Below are 16472 nucleotides of genomic sequence, written 5' to 3' on the forward strand. Positions count from 1 at the left end.
TACTGTTTCACTGATAATGATGTTGATTCACCAGAATTAGACTACCAACCCTACATAAACGCGTCATTAGACCTTCTGGACAGCCAAGGTTTATCTGAAGCCATCATCCACCATGGTTCGTGTACCTGCATGTCTTGTCCTGGCGCTAATGTATGTAAGTATTATTTGGTGGTCTATCATTACACGATTCCCGTGTGTGTCCTACACGTGGTGAGATAATGTTGAAACAAGTTTGTTTGTTTATTTATTTATTGTTCAACGCCGCACTCAGCAAACTTCCAGCTGTATGACGGCGGTCTGTAAATAATCGAGTCTGGAAAAGACAATCCAGTGATTGACATTATGAGCATCGATCTACGCAGTTGAGATACGATGACATGCATCAACAAAGTCAGCGAGCCTGACCACCCGATCCCGTTAGTCGCCTCTTACGACAAGCATAGTCGTCTTTTAGGGCAAGCATGGGTTACTGAAGACCTATTCTTCACGGGTAGTTGAAACAAGTAAATGTTTTACATGTGTTTGAAATTCTGTTTTTCCTGTCCACAGTTCCCATTGCTCCATGTTTGGCGTCAGAGCTGATAAGGATCAGATGGTTACAATGGCGACCTGGGCCCCGTTTCACGAAGCGATCGTAGCGCTACGACTGTTATGTTAAAGTATAGACAGTCGTAGCGCTACGATCGCTTTGTGAAACGGGGCCCTGGTTACTTATCGTGCACAGGAGGCGTTGCTCATGCTGTCAACCACAACTATTTTTAGACTAGACTCAAATATTTACAGGCTGTCGTGTTATAGCTGGAACATTGTTCACTGCAGCTGAAAATATCAGTCCTCGTGAGTGAGTGAGTATGGTTTTACGCCGCTTTTAGCAATATTCCAGCAATATCACGGCGGGGGACACCAGAAATGGGCTTCACACATTGTACCCATGTCGGGATTCGAACCCGGGTCTTCGGCGTGACGAGCGAACGCTTCAACCACTAGGCTACCCGACCGCCCTTCAGTCCTCGTGGTCTCTGCTAGGAACTAAACTGCCTGGCAAAAGAAAGTATACACTTGAAAACTGGATTTGACCAAAAACCTACAAACATTATCAAAACATTACTAGGCTGAAAACAGAACCTGAAACCCTGGAAACTTAAGGTCCAAAGCACCACTGTGATACCCGTATCAAATACATCACCAACCCATAACGATCCGTGAAGATCCGGGGTAGAATAGGTCTTCAGCAACCCATGCTTGTCTCTCCGTGAAGATCCGGGGTAGAATAGGTCTTCAGCAACCCATGCTTGTCTCTCCGTGAAGATCCGGGGTAGAATAGGTCTTCAGCAACCCATGCTTGTCTCTCCGTGAAGATCCGGGGTAGAATAGGTCTTCAGCAACCCATGCTTGTCTCTCCGTGAAGATCCGGGGTAGAATAGGTCTTCAGCAACCCATGCTTGTCTCTCCGTGAAGATCCGGGGTAGAATAGGTCTTCAGCAACCCATGCTTGTCTCTCCGTGAAGATCCGGGGTAGAATAGGTCTTCAGCAACCCATGCTTGTCTCTCCGTGAAGATCCGGGGTAGAATAGGTCTTCAGCAACCCATGCTTGTCTCTCCGTGAAGATCCGGGGTAGAATAGGTCTTCAGCAACCCATGCTTGTCTCTCCGTGAAGATCCGGGGTAGAATAGGTCTTCAGCAACCCATGCTTGTCTCTCCGTGAAGATCCGGGGTAGAATAGGTCTTCAGCAACCCATGCTTGTCTCTCCGTGAAGATCCGGGGTAGAATAGGTCTTCAGCAACCCATGCTTGTCTCTCCGTGAAGATCCGGGGTAGAATAGGTCTTCAGCAACCCATGCTTGTCTCTCCGTGAAGATCCGGGGTAGAATAGGTCTTCAGCAACCCATGCTTGTCTCTCCGTGAAGATCCGGGGTAGAATAGGTCTTCAGCAACCCATGCTTGTCTCTCCGTGAAGATCCGGGGTAGAATAGGTCTTCAGCAACCCATGCTTGTCTCTCCGTGAAGATCCGGGGTAGAATAGGTCTTCAGCAACCCATGCTTGTCTCTCCGTGAAGATCCGGGGTAGAATAGGTCTTCAGCAACCCATGCTTGTCTCTCCGTGAAGATCCGGGGTAGAATAGGTCTTCAGCAACCCATGCTTGTCTCTCCGTGAAGATCCGGGGTAGAATAGGTCTTCAGCAACCCATGCTTGTCTCTCCGTGAAGATCCGGGGTAGAATAGGTCTTCAGCAACCCATGCTTGTCTCTCCGTGAAGATCCGGGGTAGAATAGGTCTTCAGCAACCCATGCTTGTCTCTCCGTGAAGATCCGGGGTAGAATAGGTCTTCAGCAACCCATGCTTGTCTCTCCGTGAAGATCCGGGGTAGAATAGGTCTTCAGCAACCCATGCTTGTCTCTCCGTGAAGATCCGGGGTAGAATAGGTCTTCAGCAACCCATGCTTGTCTCTCCGTGAAGATCCGGGGTAGAATAGGTCTTCAGCAACCCATGCTTGTCTCTCCGTGAAGATCCGGGGTAGAATAGGTCTTCAGCAACCCATGCTTGTCTCTCCGTGAAGATCCGGGGTAGAATAGGTCTTCAGCAACCCATGCTTGTCTCTCCGTGAAGATCCGGGGTAGAATAGGTCTTCAGCAACCCATGCTTGTCTCTCCGTGAAGATCCGGGGTAGAATAGGTCTTCAGCAACCAATGCTTGCCGTGAGAGGCGACTGACGGGATCGGATGGTCAGGCTCGCTGACTTGGTTGATGCATACCATCGATACCAAATGCGTGGATCGATGCTCATGATATCAATCACTGGATTGTCCGGTCCAGACTTGATTATTTACAGACCGCCGTCATACAGTTGGAATATTGCTGAGTGCGGCGTTAAACAACAAACAAACAAATAAACAAGCAAAACAAACCAACCCATAACCATTAACTTTTGTTTCATATTTAGCCACCATCAAACATGGGTGTATATTTTTATTTGCCCGGCAGTTTATAGCAGCCTGTTCTACACTTGGTATTATGAAAAAACAATTAATGAGAAATCTGAATACATAACACATATTTTTCCTTTACTCTAATATCAATAAATTGAGAAGTGGGGACTCTGTTCCACGGGATGATGCCCATGCCAATGCTATCTTTAGAGTGAGTGAGTTGGTTTCACGCCGCTTTGAACAGTATTCCAGTTATTTCACATCGTGTCAGCTTAATGTGGGAGGAAAGCCCGAAGTGATGCAGGTCTCTGGCGTTTACCACTTTGTTGAAACCCACGAGCACGGTGCTGACAAACCTAGAAACATAATCGGGGAGCACCCACGAATATAAGTTACTGGCACAGCGAATTACGGCGCCTCAGACGACTGGGCCACCCGTGTCCCTGGCAGGTTTAGACATTGTAACTAAAATACTCACGGAAATGAAAAAATTATGTTTTTTCGATCTCAGATTTTAAATAAATGCAGTTAATATACAAAATATATAAATATTCAAACAACTCAATTAGTACTAAATGGGCCTTGGCACAAATACAGCGTATCAAAGGTTTTTATGTCTTTTTACACGTAAAAGTGTGTATTGTGAACCTGAGCATAACCAGGTGTTAGTCGATCAAGGTGAATGTCCATGACCTATGACACCTTGACGACAGGGGAAAACAGGTGCTTGAAACCCACGTGCATGTGATTTGTCAGTGGTTTGTGATTTGTGAGTGGCATTGTGGGATAGTGAATCATCGTCAAAATATCAGAACGTAAAAGTAACATATTCCCTTCTCAAACAACAACTTACATGTCATTATTATTATGGACATAAACATAGCTGTTATTTTTATTGTTGTTTTGATAACTTTTTTCCAGGCTAATTTGCATAATGCCTATAGCCTGTTTCTGCCATGTCAATTTGGACTTACTTTTATTTTTGAATGTTGAAAGTGCCTACAAATTACCTCCTGTAAAGTACATTTTGTATTGAGCACTGAGATAAAACTAGCAAATCCAGACTAGTACTTTTCCAGTTGTTTTGTTATTTCGTATTTAAATTGACGTAATGCTTTGTGCCGATTATTAAATCCAGAAAAATAGTTTTTTTCCATTTCCATGAGTAGTTTAGTGTCAACTGTTAAATGGCTCTTTGTAAATGGGGTACTAATTTACCCTAGGCTGATAATAACGTTAAACTTGGTTCGGAATATGGAATCTTAGAAGGGACATTGTCGTGTTGTCGCGTTGTCGCGCTTTGGTTAATGTTGACACTTTTTGCTTGTTTTCGGAAGGGCGACAATGCGGCAACGCGACAATGTCCCTTCTAGGATTCAATACCTTTACTACTCATTACACAGACAGAATGTTCCACTATCACACCAGGCATTGTGACAGTACCAAGGCCGACGCTGGAAAGTCGATTCTGAAGTGAGAATATTGAAAGATGGCTTTATAACATGGCTCCCAACGATGCTAAGATCAGCGTTGAGGCGCAGCAATGATGGATAACGGAGAAAACTATATATTATATATCGTAATGACGTTGTTTGGGGACGAAAATTAGACGAACATTTGTGTGTATGTCGCACCAGTGAACATCCGGGTTAGAACAGGTCTTCAGCAACCATTACTTGCCGAAAGAGGCGACAATGTTTTTCGTAAGAGGCGACGTGGTCAGGCTCGCAGACATGTTTGATGCATGTCGTATCCCAGTTGCGTAGATCGATGCTCATGATGTCAATCACTGGACTGTCCGGTCCAGACACGATTATTTACAGACCGCCGTCATATCGCTGGAATATTGATGAGTGCGGCGTTAATCAACAAACAAACAAAAACGTATACATACCCAGTTTCTCTGTCCGACAGGTGGCGGCCGAGTCGGATTCCAGCACCCAAACCAGAATCATTGACTACAGGAATGGACTTTACTATGAAGACCTTGGACATGTGCGTATAATGTTACGATCTGATTTGCACAGGGTTTATTTTACGTATATATATTCCCTTGGACGTTCACAACCTGAAGGGTTTTACAAGTAACAAAGACAGCGTGAAGACCAGCCCCAGCATCACTTTGGCAATGATTTAAACGTCCTTACCAATTGTCCCCGCCACTATTGCTGATAATATATATATTGAACAAAATTAAAAACTTCACAATCCTAAAATTTTAACATTTTGACCAGTTATCATTGTGGGCCCTTATTGTGTACTTAAACAGTAATGGCCACGTATTGTCTTCAGAAAACACCCGTTTTTGTGCAGGTGAATCGATCAAAATCATGTGCACAGCAGTATAGTGGCAAAAGTGGTTTTTCACGTGCAACTGGTCACGTGGCCATAATACCGCACATGTTTTCAGCCATACTTGTTAGCAGTCATTAACAAAAAAAAGAAAAACACAAGAAAACAAAAGTCTTTACGGCCATTTGTCATGCCACGCCTTTCAAAAGTGCAACGTGAACGTGCCATCGGCATGTTGCAGACGGGAACGTCCGTAGCTGAAGTCGCAAGGACGATGGGTTGTAGTCGACGGACTGTTTATGATTTACAGACGCGTCTACAGCAAACGGGTACCACCGCTGATCAATTACACAGACGTCAACGTCAATTGTGGGCACAGCGACACTTACGATGGACTCAGAGGAATTGGAATCAAGTCGTCTTCAGTGATGAGTCCCGATTTAATCTACGATTTGCTGATGGTAGGGCGAGGGTGTGGAGGCGCCGTCATGAACGTTACGCCAAGTGTTATGTAAAGGAAGTTGACAGATTTCGAGGCGGAAGTGTCATGGTGTGGGGTGCTTTCTGTGGCAATGCACGTTCCAGGCTTCTTGTCATCCGTGGCAACCTCAACGCTGCTGCTTACCGCGACCAGGTACTGGCACCAGAACTTCTGCCTTTTATAACAGCACATGGACCCGGTTTGATCTTCCAACACGTCAATGCCAGACCCCACACAGCAATTTTGACAAGGAATTTCCTTCAGAATGCGGGAGTCAACGTCATGGACTGGCCGTCAAGGTCTCCCGACCTCAATCCCATCGAACACGTCTGAAATGCTCTTGGCAGAAGTCTGCGCACTCTCCAGAACCAACCACAGAATTTGCAATATCTTGGCACCATTTTGCAGCAACAATGGCGCCGTCTTCCCAATCATGTGTTCACAAGCATCACAAGGTCCATGCGGAGGCATTGTGTGGCAGTTGTCAACGCAAATGGTGGCCATACACGCTACTGAACTTGTGTGTCATCAGATTCTCGTGCTTGGGACTTATGATTTAAACTGTTGATGTTATTACCGAATACCGTAGGTGCTTGGAACAAATTATGGTTACCACCGTTAATTAAAATCCTTCTTTGGACATTAATGATTAAAAATTACCTTCTTTGATACATTTGTCCGTTGTATATCATATATGGGATTACTTTTAAAAATGTGAAGTTTTTAATTTGACTCAGTATATAAAATCATCATTCGTGCTGTATTCAGTGGGTCGAATTAAAATTACAATTTGACAATTGCATCGGTCGACTCATGCTACAGACGACCTCGACTCGTGCTACAGACGACTTCGACTCATCCCACATTAGACTTCGACTCATGCTACAGGCGACTTCAACTCAGGCTACAGGCGACTTCGACTCATGCTACAGGCGACTTCGACTCATACTACAGGCAACTTCGACTCATGCTACAGGCGACTTCGACTCATGCTACAGACGACTTCGACTCGTGCTACAGACGACCTCGACTCGTGCTACAGACGACTTCGACTCATGCTACAGACGACTTCGACCCATGTTACAGACGAATTCGACTCATGCTACAGACGACCTCGACTCGTGCTACAGACGACTTCGACTCATCCTACTTACGACTTCGACTCATGCTACAGACGAACTCGACTCGTGCTACAGACGACTTCGACTCATCCAACATACGACTTCGACTCATGCTACAGGCGACTTCGACTCATGCTACAGACGGCTTCGACTCATGCTACAGACGACTTCGACTCGTGCTACAGACGACTTCGACTCATGCTACATACGACTTCGACTCATGCTACAGACGACTTCGACTCATGCTACAGACGACTTCGACTCATGCCACAGACGACTTCGACTCATGCTAAAGGTGACTTCGACTTGTGCTACAGGCGACTTCGACTCATGCCACAGACGACTTCGACTTGTGCCACAGACGACTTCGACTCATCCTACATACGACTTCGACTCATGCTACAGGCGACTTCGACTCATGCTACAGACGACTTCGACTCGTGCTACAGGCGACTTCGACTCATGCTACAGGAAACTTCGACTCATGCTACAGACGACTTCGACTCATGCTACAGGCGACTTCGACTCGTGCTACAGGCGACTTCGACTCATGCTACAGGAAACTTCGACTCGTGCTACAGACGACTTCGACTCATGCTACAGGCGACTTCGACTCATGCTACAGACGACCTCGACCCATGCTACAGGCGACTTCGACTCATGCTAGAGGCGACTTCGACTCATGTTGCGGACGACTTCGACTCATGCTACAGGCGACTTCGACTCATACTACAGACGACTTCGACTCATGCTACAGGCGACTTCGACTCATGCTAAAGGCGACTTCGACTCATGTTGCGGACGACTTCGACTCATCCTACATACGACTTCGACTCATCCTACATACGACTTCGACTCATGCTACAGACTACTTCGACTTGTGCCACAGACGACTTCGACTCATGATACAGACGACAGCCTCAATATTAGATCCTGATCACTTGAATGATACTATATGTTGTAGAATTTCCTTGTACTGGTGATGCCGGATGGGTGCTACTTCTGGCATCTAACCCCAAACGAGATCTCGGTGGGGTTGTCGCCAGGCGGCTTCAGACACACAGAGGTAAGTGATCTGTCGTTCATGGTGTGGCGTGTATCGCAGGTGACATCTGTGTCACACCTCAACTGTATAGCACGTGCATCTGTATCACGCGTGCATCTGTATCACACGTGCATCTGTATCACATCTCGAGTGTACATTGGTCCTGTGTCGCACCTGTATCGCACCCGTATGACAACTCTGTACATTGGACCTCTGTCGCGCCCAACTGCCCTCTTGTAAAACCAAACACTTGTCAATCGACCCGCCGGGCGTCCTGTACCAATCTCATTAAAATCAGATCTAAGTTCTCGCTATCGCTAAACAAAGATCTGAGGACATCCCATTACGGGTCACGTCAGAATGACCTTTCATGGTATCGCACGTGCATCTGTATCACACGTGCATCTGTATCACATCTCGAGTGTACATTGGACCTGTGTCGCACCTGTATCGCACCCGTATGACAACTGTGTACATTGGACCTCTGTCGCGCCCAACTGCCCTCTTGTAAAACCAAACACTTGTCAATCGACCCGCCGGGCGTCCTGTACCAATCTCTAAAAAACAGATCTAAGTTCTCGCTATCGCTAAACAAAGATCTGAGGACATCCCATTACGGGTCACGTCAGAACGACCTTTCATCCAACCAATCAGATCGTCACTTACCAGATCATGAAAGTGACAGTCGGAATGTGTTTTCTGATCATGCAGCCTCGAAAACGTTAACACGGGGTATTCAGAACGACATTCAGCCCGTACGACTGATTCCGTCAAAAGCATCGCCTACTAGCTTCCATGGGAGAAACATTTGAACGAAAGAGGCGTTGCACAGTACGTGGGAAGCACTGCCATACAATCTAAACCATATATTAGACATTCCGGAATGTTCGTTTGTTCAGTTTTCAAAGTTTTAATCAAAAACTGTGTCAACATATTTTTCAAGCGTAGTCTGAAATGGAAGCTTTCTAATTGGCTGATGTCGACTTCTTGTTAGTCATTTCAGTGGTCGGTCAAAGTTCGCGAAACCACTGGCCTTTGTAAGGCAGATCTGAAAATACATCTATGTACTTAAGCGAGGGATTGCCTAAAAGTCGGGCCGGGCCGGGCCAAGACGGGCCAAAGTGTTATTGGCTAATTACTTCATTATCGGCGATCATATCTACATATTATTGATGCAACATACACACATGACACTACTGAACAATCACCAATCCAAAACGTGCAGCATAATTAAGTAATTCGGAGTAAATCACTTAAAAACTAGAAAGTGGAGCTGTGTGTTAGCGTCGCTGATCTAGGTAACATGTAAAAGAGCAATCGTTAAACGAAATACGATTTGACACGTATCAAATACTTCTAGCTATCGTCATACGAATTTCCATCTGTCGGCATAGCGTTTATATTATAGGAACGTACTATATCTAAGTAAATACCACTTTATAACGTCACTGTTCATCGTATTTAAAGCAGACACGTTGGTTAAAGTAGACCTCTTCTCCCTCTACTCTCGACAGTCACACAGTTCGCTCCGACTTGGCCCGGGCTGTCAAAATCAACTTTAAACAGACAGATTTATCTTCAAATGTGATTACCTCTATAGATTAGTGTTATATCTACCTATACACCACTTTATAATGTTACAGATCGCAGTATTTATAGACAACAAGGGGCTCAAAGTGAAGCCCTTTTCCCTCTACATTCTCAACATAGTCTCTATCAGAAGTGTTTGGCTTGTGTTGGGTCCGACTTGGCCCGGGCGGTCAAAATCAACTTTAAACACACAGATGTATCTACAAATGTGATTAAATCTATAGATTAGTATTATATCTACCTATACACCAATTTATAATGTCCAGGTGTATCGCATTTAAAGAAATCTGCGCCCTTAAAGTGAAGCATTTTTACTGTATTTTCTTTAAAAAATCAAAGTCAGAAATGTTCGGTCCGACCTGGCCCGGGCTGTTAAAATCAACTTAAACCTCACAGATGTATCATCAAATGGATTCACATCTATAGATTAGTATTATATCTACCTATACACCACTTTATAATGTCACAGATTGCAGTATTTATAGACAACAAGGGGCTCGAAAGTGAAGCCCTTTTCCCTCTACATTCTCAACATAGTCTCTATCAGAAGTGTTTGGCTTGTGTTGGGTCCGACTTGGCCCGGGCGGTCAAAATCAACTTTAAACACACAGATGTAACTTCAAATGTGATTAAATCTATAGATTAGTGTTATATCTACCTATACACCAATTTATAATGTCCAGGTGTATCGCATTTAAAGAAATCTGCGCCCTTAAAGTGAAGCATTTTTACTGTATTTTCTTTAAAAAAAACCAAGTCAGAAATGTTCGGTCCGACTTGGCCCGGGCTGTTAAAATCAACTTAAACCTCACAGATGTATCTTCAAATGTGATTAAATCTATAGATTAGTATTATATCTACTTATACACCACTTTATAATGTCACAGATTGCAGTATTTATAGACAACAAGGGGCTCGAAAGTGAAGCCCTTTTCCCTCTACATTCTCAACATAGTCTCTATCAGAAGTGTTTGGCTTGTGTTGGGTCCGACTTGGCCCGGGCGGTCAAAATCAACTTTAAACACACAGATGTATCTTCAAATGTGACTAAATCTATAGATTAGTGTTATATCTACCTATACACCAATTTATAATGTCACAGATCGCAGTATTTATAGAAGACATGGGGCTTAAAGTGAAGCCCTTTTCCCCTCTACATTCTCAACATAGTCTCTATCAGAAGTGTTTGGCTTGTGTTGGGTCCGACTTGGCCCGGGCGGTCAAAATCAACTTTAAACACACAGATGTAACTTCAAATGTGATTAAATCTATAGATTAGTGTTATATCTACCTATACACCAATTTATAATGTCCAGGTGTATCGCATTTAAAGAAATCTGCGCCCTTAAAGTGAAGCATTTTTACTGTATTTTCTTTAAAAAAAACAAGTCAGAAATGTTCGGTCCGACTTGGCCCGGGCTGTTAAAATCAACTTAAACCTCACAGATGTATCTTCAAATGTAATTAAATCTATAGATTAGTATTATATCTACTTATACACCACTTTATAATGTCACAGATTGCAGTATTTATAGACAACAAGGGGCTCGAAAGTGAAGCCCTTTTCCCTCTACATTCTCAACATAGTCTCTATCAGAAGTGTTTGGCTTGTGTTGGGTCCGACTTGGCCCGGGCGGTCAAAATCAACTTTAAACACACAGATGTAACTTCAAATGTGATTAAATCTATAGATTAGTGTTATATCTACCTATACACCAATTTATAATGTCCAGGTGTGTCGCATTTAAAGAAATCTGCGCCCTTAAAGTGAAGCATTTTTACTTTATTTTCTTTAAAAAATCCAAGTCAGAAATGTTCGGTCCGACCTGGCCCGGGCTGTTAAAATCAACTTAAACCTCACAGATGTATCATCAAATGGATTCACATCTATAGATTAGTATTATATCTACCTATACACCACTTTATAATGTCACAGATTGCAGTCTTTATAGACAACAAGGGGCTCGAAAGTGAAGCCCTTTTCCCTCTACATTCTCAACATAGTCTCTATCAGAAGTGTTTGGCTTGTGTTGGGTCCGACTTGGCCCGGGCGGTCAAAATCAACTTTAAACACACAGATGTATCTCCAAATGTGATTAAATCTATAGATTAGTGTTATATCTACCTATACACCAATTTATAATGTCCAGGTGTATCGCATTTAAAGAAATCTGCGCCCTTAAAGTGAAGCATTTTTACTTATTTTCTTTAAAAAAAACAAGTCAGAAATGTTCGGTCCGACCTGGCCCGGGCTGTTAAAATCAACTTAAACCTCACAGATGTATCTTCAAATGTGATTAAATCTATAGATTAGTATTATATCTACTTATACACCACTTTATAATGTCACAGATTGCAGTATTTATAGACAACAAGGGGCTCGAAAGTGAAGCCCTTTTCCCTCTACATTCTCAACATAGTCTCTATCAGAAGTGTTTGGCTTGTGTTGGGTCCGACTTGGCCCGGGCGGTCAAAATCAACTTTAAACACACAGATGTATCTTCAAATGTGACTAAATCTATAGATTAGTGTTATATCTACCTATACACCAATTTATAATGTCCAGGTGTATCGCATTTAAAGAAATCTGCGCCCTTATAGTGAAGCATTTTTACTGTATTTTCTTTAAAAAATCCAAGTCAGAAATGTTCGGTCCGACCTGGCCCGGGCTGTTAAAATCAACTTAAACCTCACAGATGTATCATCAAATGGATTCACATCTATAGATTAGTATTATATCTACCTATACACCACTTTATAATGTCACAGATTGCAGTATTTATAGACAACAAGGGGCTCGAAAGTGAAGCCCTTTTCCCTCTACATTCTCAACATAGTCTCTATCAGAAGTGTTTGGCTTGTGTTGGGTCCGACTTGGCCCGGGCGGTCAAAATCAACTTTAAATAGACAGATGTATCTTCAAATGTGACTAAATCTATAGATTAGTGTTATATCTACCTATACACCAATTTATAATGTCCAGGTGTGTCGCATTTAAAGAAATCTGCGCCCTTAAAGTGAAGCATTTTTACTTATTTTCTTTAACAAATCCAAGTCAGAAATGTTCGGTCCGACCTGGCCCGGGCTGTTAAAATCAACTTAAACCTCACAGATGTATCACCAAATGGATTCACATCTATAGATTAGTATTATATCAACCTATACATCACTTTATAATGTCACAGATTGCAGTATTTATAGACAACAAGGGGCTCGAAAGTGAAGCCCTTTTCCCTCTACATTCTCAACATAGTCTCTATCAGAAGTGTTTGGCTTGTGTTGGGTCCGACTTGGCCCGGGCGGTCAAAATCAACTTTAAACACACAGATGTAACTTCAAATGTGATTAAATCTATAGATTAGTGTTATATCTACCTATACACCAATTTATAATGTCCAGGTGTATCGCATTTAAAGAAATCTGCGCCCTTATAGTGAAGCATTTTTACTGTATTTTCTTTAAAAAATCCAAGTCAGAAATGTTCGGTCCGACCTGGCCCGGGCTGTTAAAATCAACTTAAACCTCACAGATGTATCATCAAATGGATTCACATCTATAGATTAGTATTATATCTACCTATACACCACTTTATAATGTCACAGATTGCAGTATTTATAGACAACAAGGGGCTCGAAAGTGAAGCCCTTTTCCCTCTACATTCTCAACATAGTCTCTATCAGAAGTGTTTGGCTTGTGTTGGGTCCGACTTGGCCCGGGCGGTCAAAATCAACTTTAAATAGACAGATGTATCTTCAAATGTGATTAAATCTATAGATTAGTGTTATATCTACCTATACACCAATTTATAATGTCCAGGTGTGTCGCATTTAAAGAAATCTGCGCCCTTAAAGTGAAGCATTTTTACTTATTTTCTTTAACAAATCCAAGTCAGAAATGTTCGGTCCGACCTGGCCCGGGCTGTTAAAATCAACTTAAACCTCACAGACGTATCATCAAATGGATTCACATCTATAGATTAGTATTATATCTACCTATACACCACTTTATAATGTCACAGATTGCAGTATTTATAGACAACAAGGGGCTCGAAAGTGAAGCCCTTTTCCCTCTACATTCTCAACATAGTCTCTATCAGAAGTGTTTGGCTTGTGTTGGGTCCGACTTGGCCCGGGCGGTCAAAATCAACTTTAAACACACAGATGTATCTTCAAATGTGATTAAATCTATAGATTAGTGTTATATCTACCTATACACCAATTTATAATGTCCAGGTGTATCGCATTTAAAGAAATCTGCGCCCTTAAAGTGAAGCATTTTTACTGTATTTTCTTTAAAAAAAACCAAGTCAGAAATGTTCGGTCCGACCTGGCCCGGGCTGTTAAAATCAACTTAAACCTAACAGATGTATCTTCAAATGTGATTAAATCTATAGATTATTATTATATCTACTTATACACCACTTTATAATGTCACAGATTGCAGTATTTATAGACAACAAGGGGCTCAAAGTTAAGCCCTTTTCCCTCTACATTCTCAACATAGTCTCTGTCAGAAGTGTTTGGCTTGTGTTGGGTCCGACTTGGCCCGGGCGGTCAAAATCAACTTTAAACACACAGATGTAACTTCAAATGTGATTAAATCTATAGATTAGTGTTATATCTACCTATACACCAATTTATAATGTCACAGATCGCAGTATTTATAGAAAACATGGGGCTTAAAGTGAAGCCCTTTTCCCCTCTACATTCTCAACATAGTCTCTATCAGAAGTGTTTGGCTTGTACTGGGTCCGACTTGGCCCGGGCGGTCAAAATCAACTTTAAACACACAAATGTATCTTCAAATGTGACTTAATCTATAGATTAGTGTTATATCTACCTAAACACCAATTTATAATGTCCAGGTGTATCGCATTAAAAGAAATCTGCGCCCTTAAAGTGAAGCATTTTTACTGTATTTTCTTTAAAAAATCCAAGTCAGAAATGGTCGGTCCGACCTGGCCCGGGCTGTTAAAATCAACTTTAAACACACAGATGTATCTTCAAATGTGACTAAATCTATAGATTAGTGTTATATCTACCTATACAACAATTTATAATGTCCAGGTGTATCGCATTTAAAGAAATCTGCGCCCTTAAAGTGAAGCATTTCTACTGTATTTTCTTAAAAAAATCCAAGTCAGAAATGTTCGGTCCGACCTGGCCCGGGCTGTTAAAATCAACTTAAAGCTCACAGATGTATCAAATGTATTAACATGTATACAAAGTGAAGCATTGTTTCGCCTGAGCCAAAATTCACCATAACCTTACAGATTTAAACGTTGTATATGTCATTTTAACTGTAACCTTTTGATTGAAATCCTATTCTTTTGAAAAGGAAAATAACTTACACGTTTAGAGGCCTCCCAATCGTAAATCCTTGGTAGAAAACGATTGACAAGGTAGACGTTACCCATAAAGTTGTGTCTACCTTGTCATCCGTGAACTTCAACAAAGAAAAACAAATGTTTCAACTGTTAGATGCATGGACGTAACACATCCTTCGATCATTGTAGTGGTCAGTTTACTGACCCGGTGTGTTGACATTTGTCATCAGCAGGTTGTCAGTTACTGACCATACCAAACCACACCACGTGTTTGTGTCTACGTAAACATACCAATTGTGTTTTTTAGATCACAGACCCCTACGTATGAAATGAGTCCTTTATAATTGAAAGAAACGCCGGAAAGGATTATTCCAAATAATTAGAAACTGGCAGGCTGCGTAGACGGGGCGTAGTTGTTGGCATCTAATTGTGTCACTATTAGTACGATGCATGTACTACATGCCATTCCACTTCCCGTTATTAGTTATACAATATTTATAATTCCAAAATAAGTGAGTAAATGCTTTTGACTTCCCCATTCTCGAGATTAATCTAAGCTTGTATACGTTGTTTGATCTCATTGTAGAGTAAGTTTTGCAGCTATGTTGCTGAATAAATTGTAACTTAAGCTGTTTATTCCAACAACAGATAACGCGTGTTGAAGTCTTGGCATGTTTATATGGTGTCATAAGCTATGATCTTTAGTCAAACGTGTTTTGAATTTATAAGAAATGTAAAAAAACACTATCTCAAGACTCACACATGTTCCTTTTTTATGCTGATTCAGAAAACGCAACATGCATATTCATATTTATTGTAATGTGAATTTTAAACATGTGTTTTAACTTTCTCAATTATGTTTTGCCATTTTACGCAATATTTGTTCTTACATCAGGTGTAGACACTTACGGTTTCTTTCCCGAACGCAAACTAAACTGTAATTAGAAATATACCGATGCGGGTTGAGAATGCATTTACAAAACTGATTCACATGTACTCATAAAACATACGCGTAATATTTCCAATTGAGAATTATTCGTAACGTACTACTGGTTAACACATGTGAACACATCTCAATGTTGAAGATTATCGTGAACTGTTAGTATTTGTACTTACATTTGAGGTACCACTTAGGGACCAGGTTTTCGTACCTATATGCACATGTACATCTTTTTTTGCAAGAAAAACACTTCCTGCACCCGAACTTGAGTTGATAACATTAATGTTTGGTTTCACAGTTCAAGCATCGTCTCACAATGCGCTAATTTGATTATTCGATTATACTGGAGAAACGTTTTTGCCTTACTTCAAGTCTTGTGTCTCATCGATCCTTCTCATTGCGTCCGTATATGCACGTTAAGTGTGGAATTAATCCAAATTACACCTGTACCCAGCTTGCTTAATTGCCCCTTGCTTAATTGCAATCAAGTAGGTGTTGCGTAATCAATCAACCATTTGCCCTTAATTAGCTGTCTTGAGCTGTAGTTAATAGCAGACCGTTTCATTGATAACTTATGCATTTGGTGAGGCTAATTAACAAAACCCATTTATTTTCTTTTGAACTTACGTTAACATGTTTGTCCTAAAATGCTTCCAGAATACTTTTGTAAGCTATGATAGTGTCGTGTCCCTCGCAAGTACGAAATAAAGTTATAACATATCACCATATTGGTATGAAAGATACTATTC

General features: G+C 41.8%; 1 protein-coding gene across 1 annotated transcript in view; it reads left to right on the plus strand.

The window, feature by feature from the left end:
• The window catches only part of LOC124151383, a 27560-nt gene continuing 11088 nt past the window's right edge, over positions 1-16472 (plus strand). Inside the window, exons 1-3 of the mRNA XM_046523807.2 lie at positions 1-154; positions 4843-4923; positions 7787-7888. Of these exons, the coding sequence (XP_046379763.1) occupies positions 113-154; positions 4843-4923; positions 7787-7888 (225 nt within the window). The 5' untranslated portion in view covers positions 1-112. The remainder of the gene's footprint in view (positions 155-4842; positions 4924-7786; positions 7889-16472) is intronic.

The sequence above is a fragment of the Haliotis rufescens genome, unplaced genomic scaffold (assembly GCF_023055435.1).
Source record: "Haliotis rufescens isolate VD_foot unplaced genomic scaffold, xgHalRufe1.0.p SCAF_4, whole genome shotgun sequence".
In the NCBI taxonomy this organism is placed as follows: Eukaryota; Metazoa; Mollusca; class Gastropoda; order Lepetellida; family Haliotidae; genus Haliotis; species Haliotis rufescens.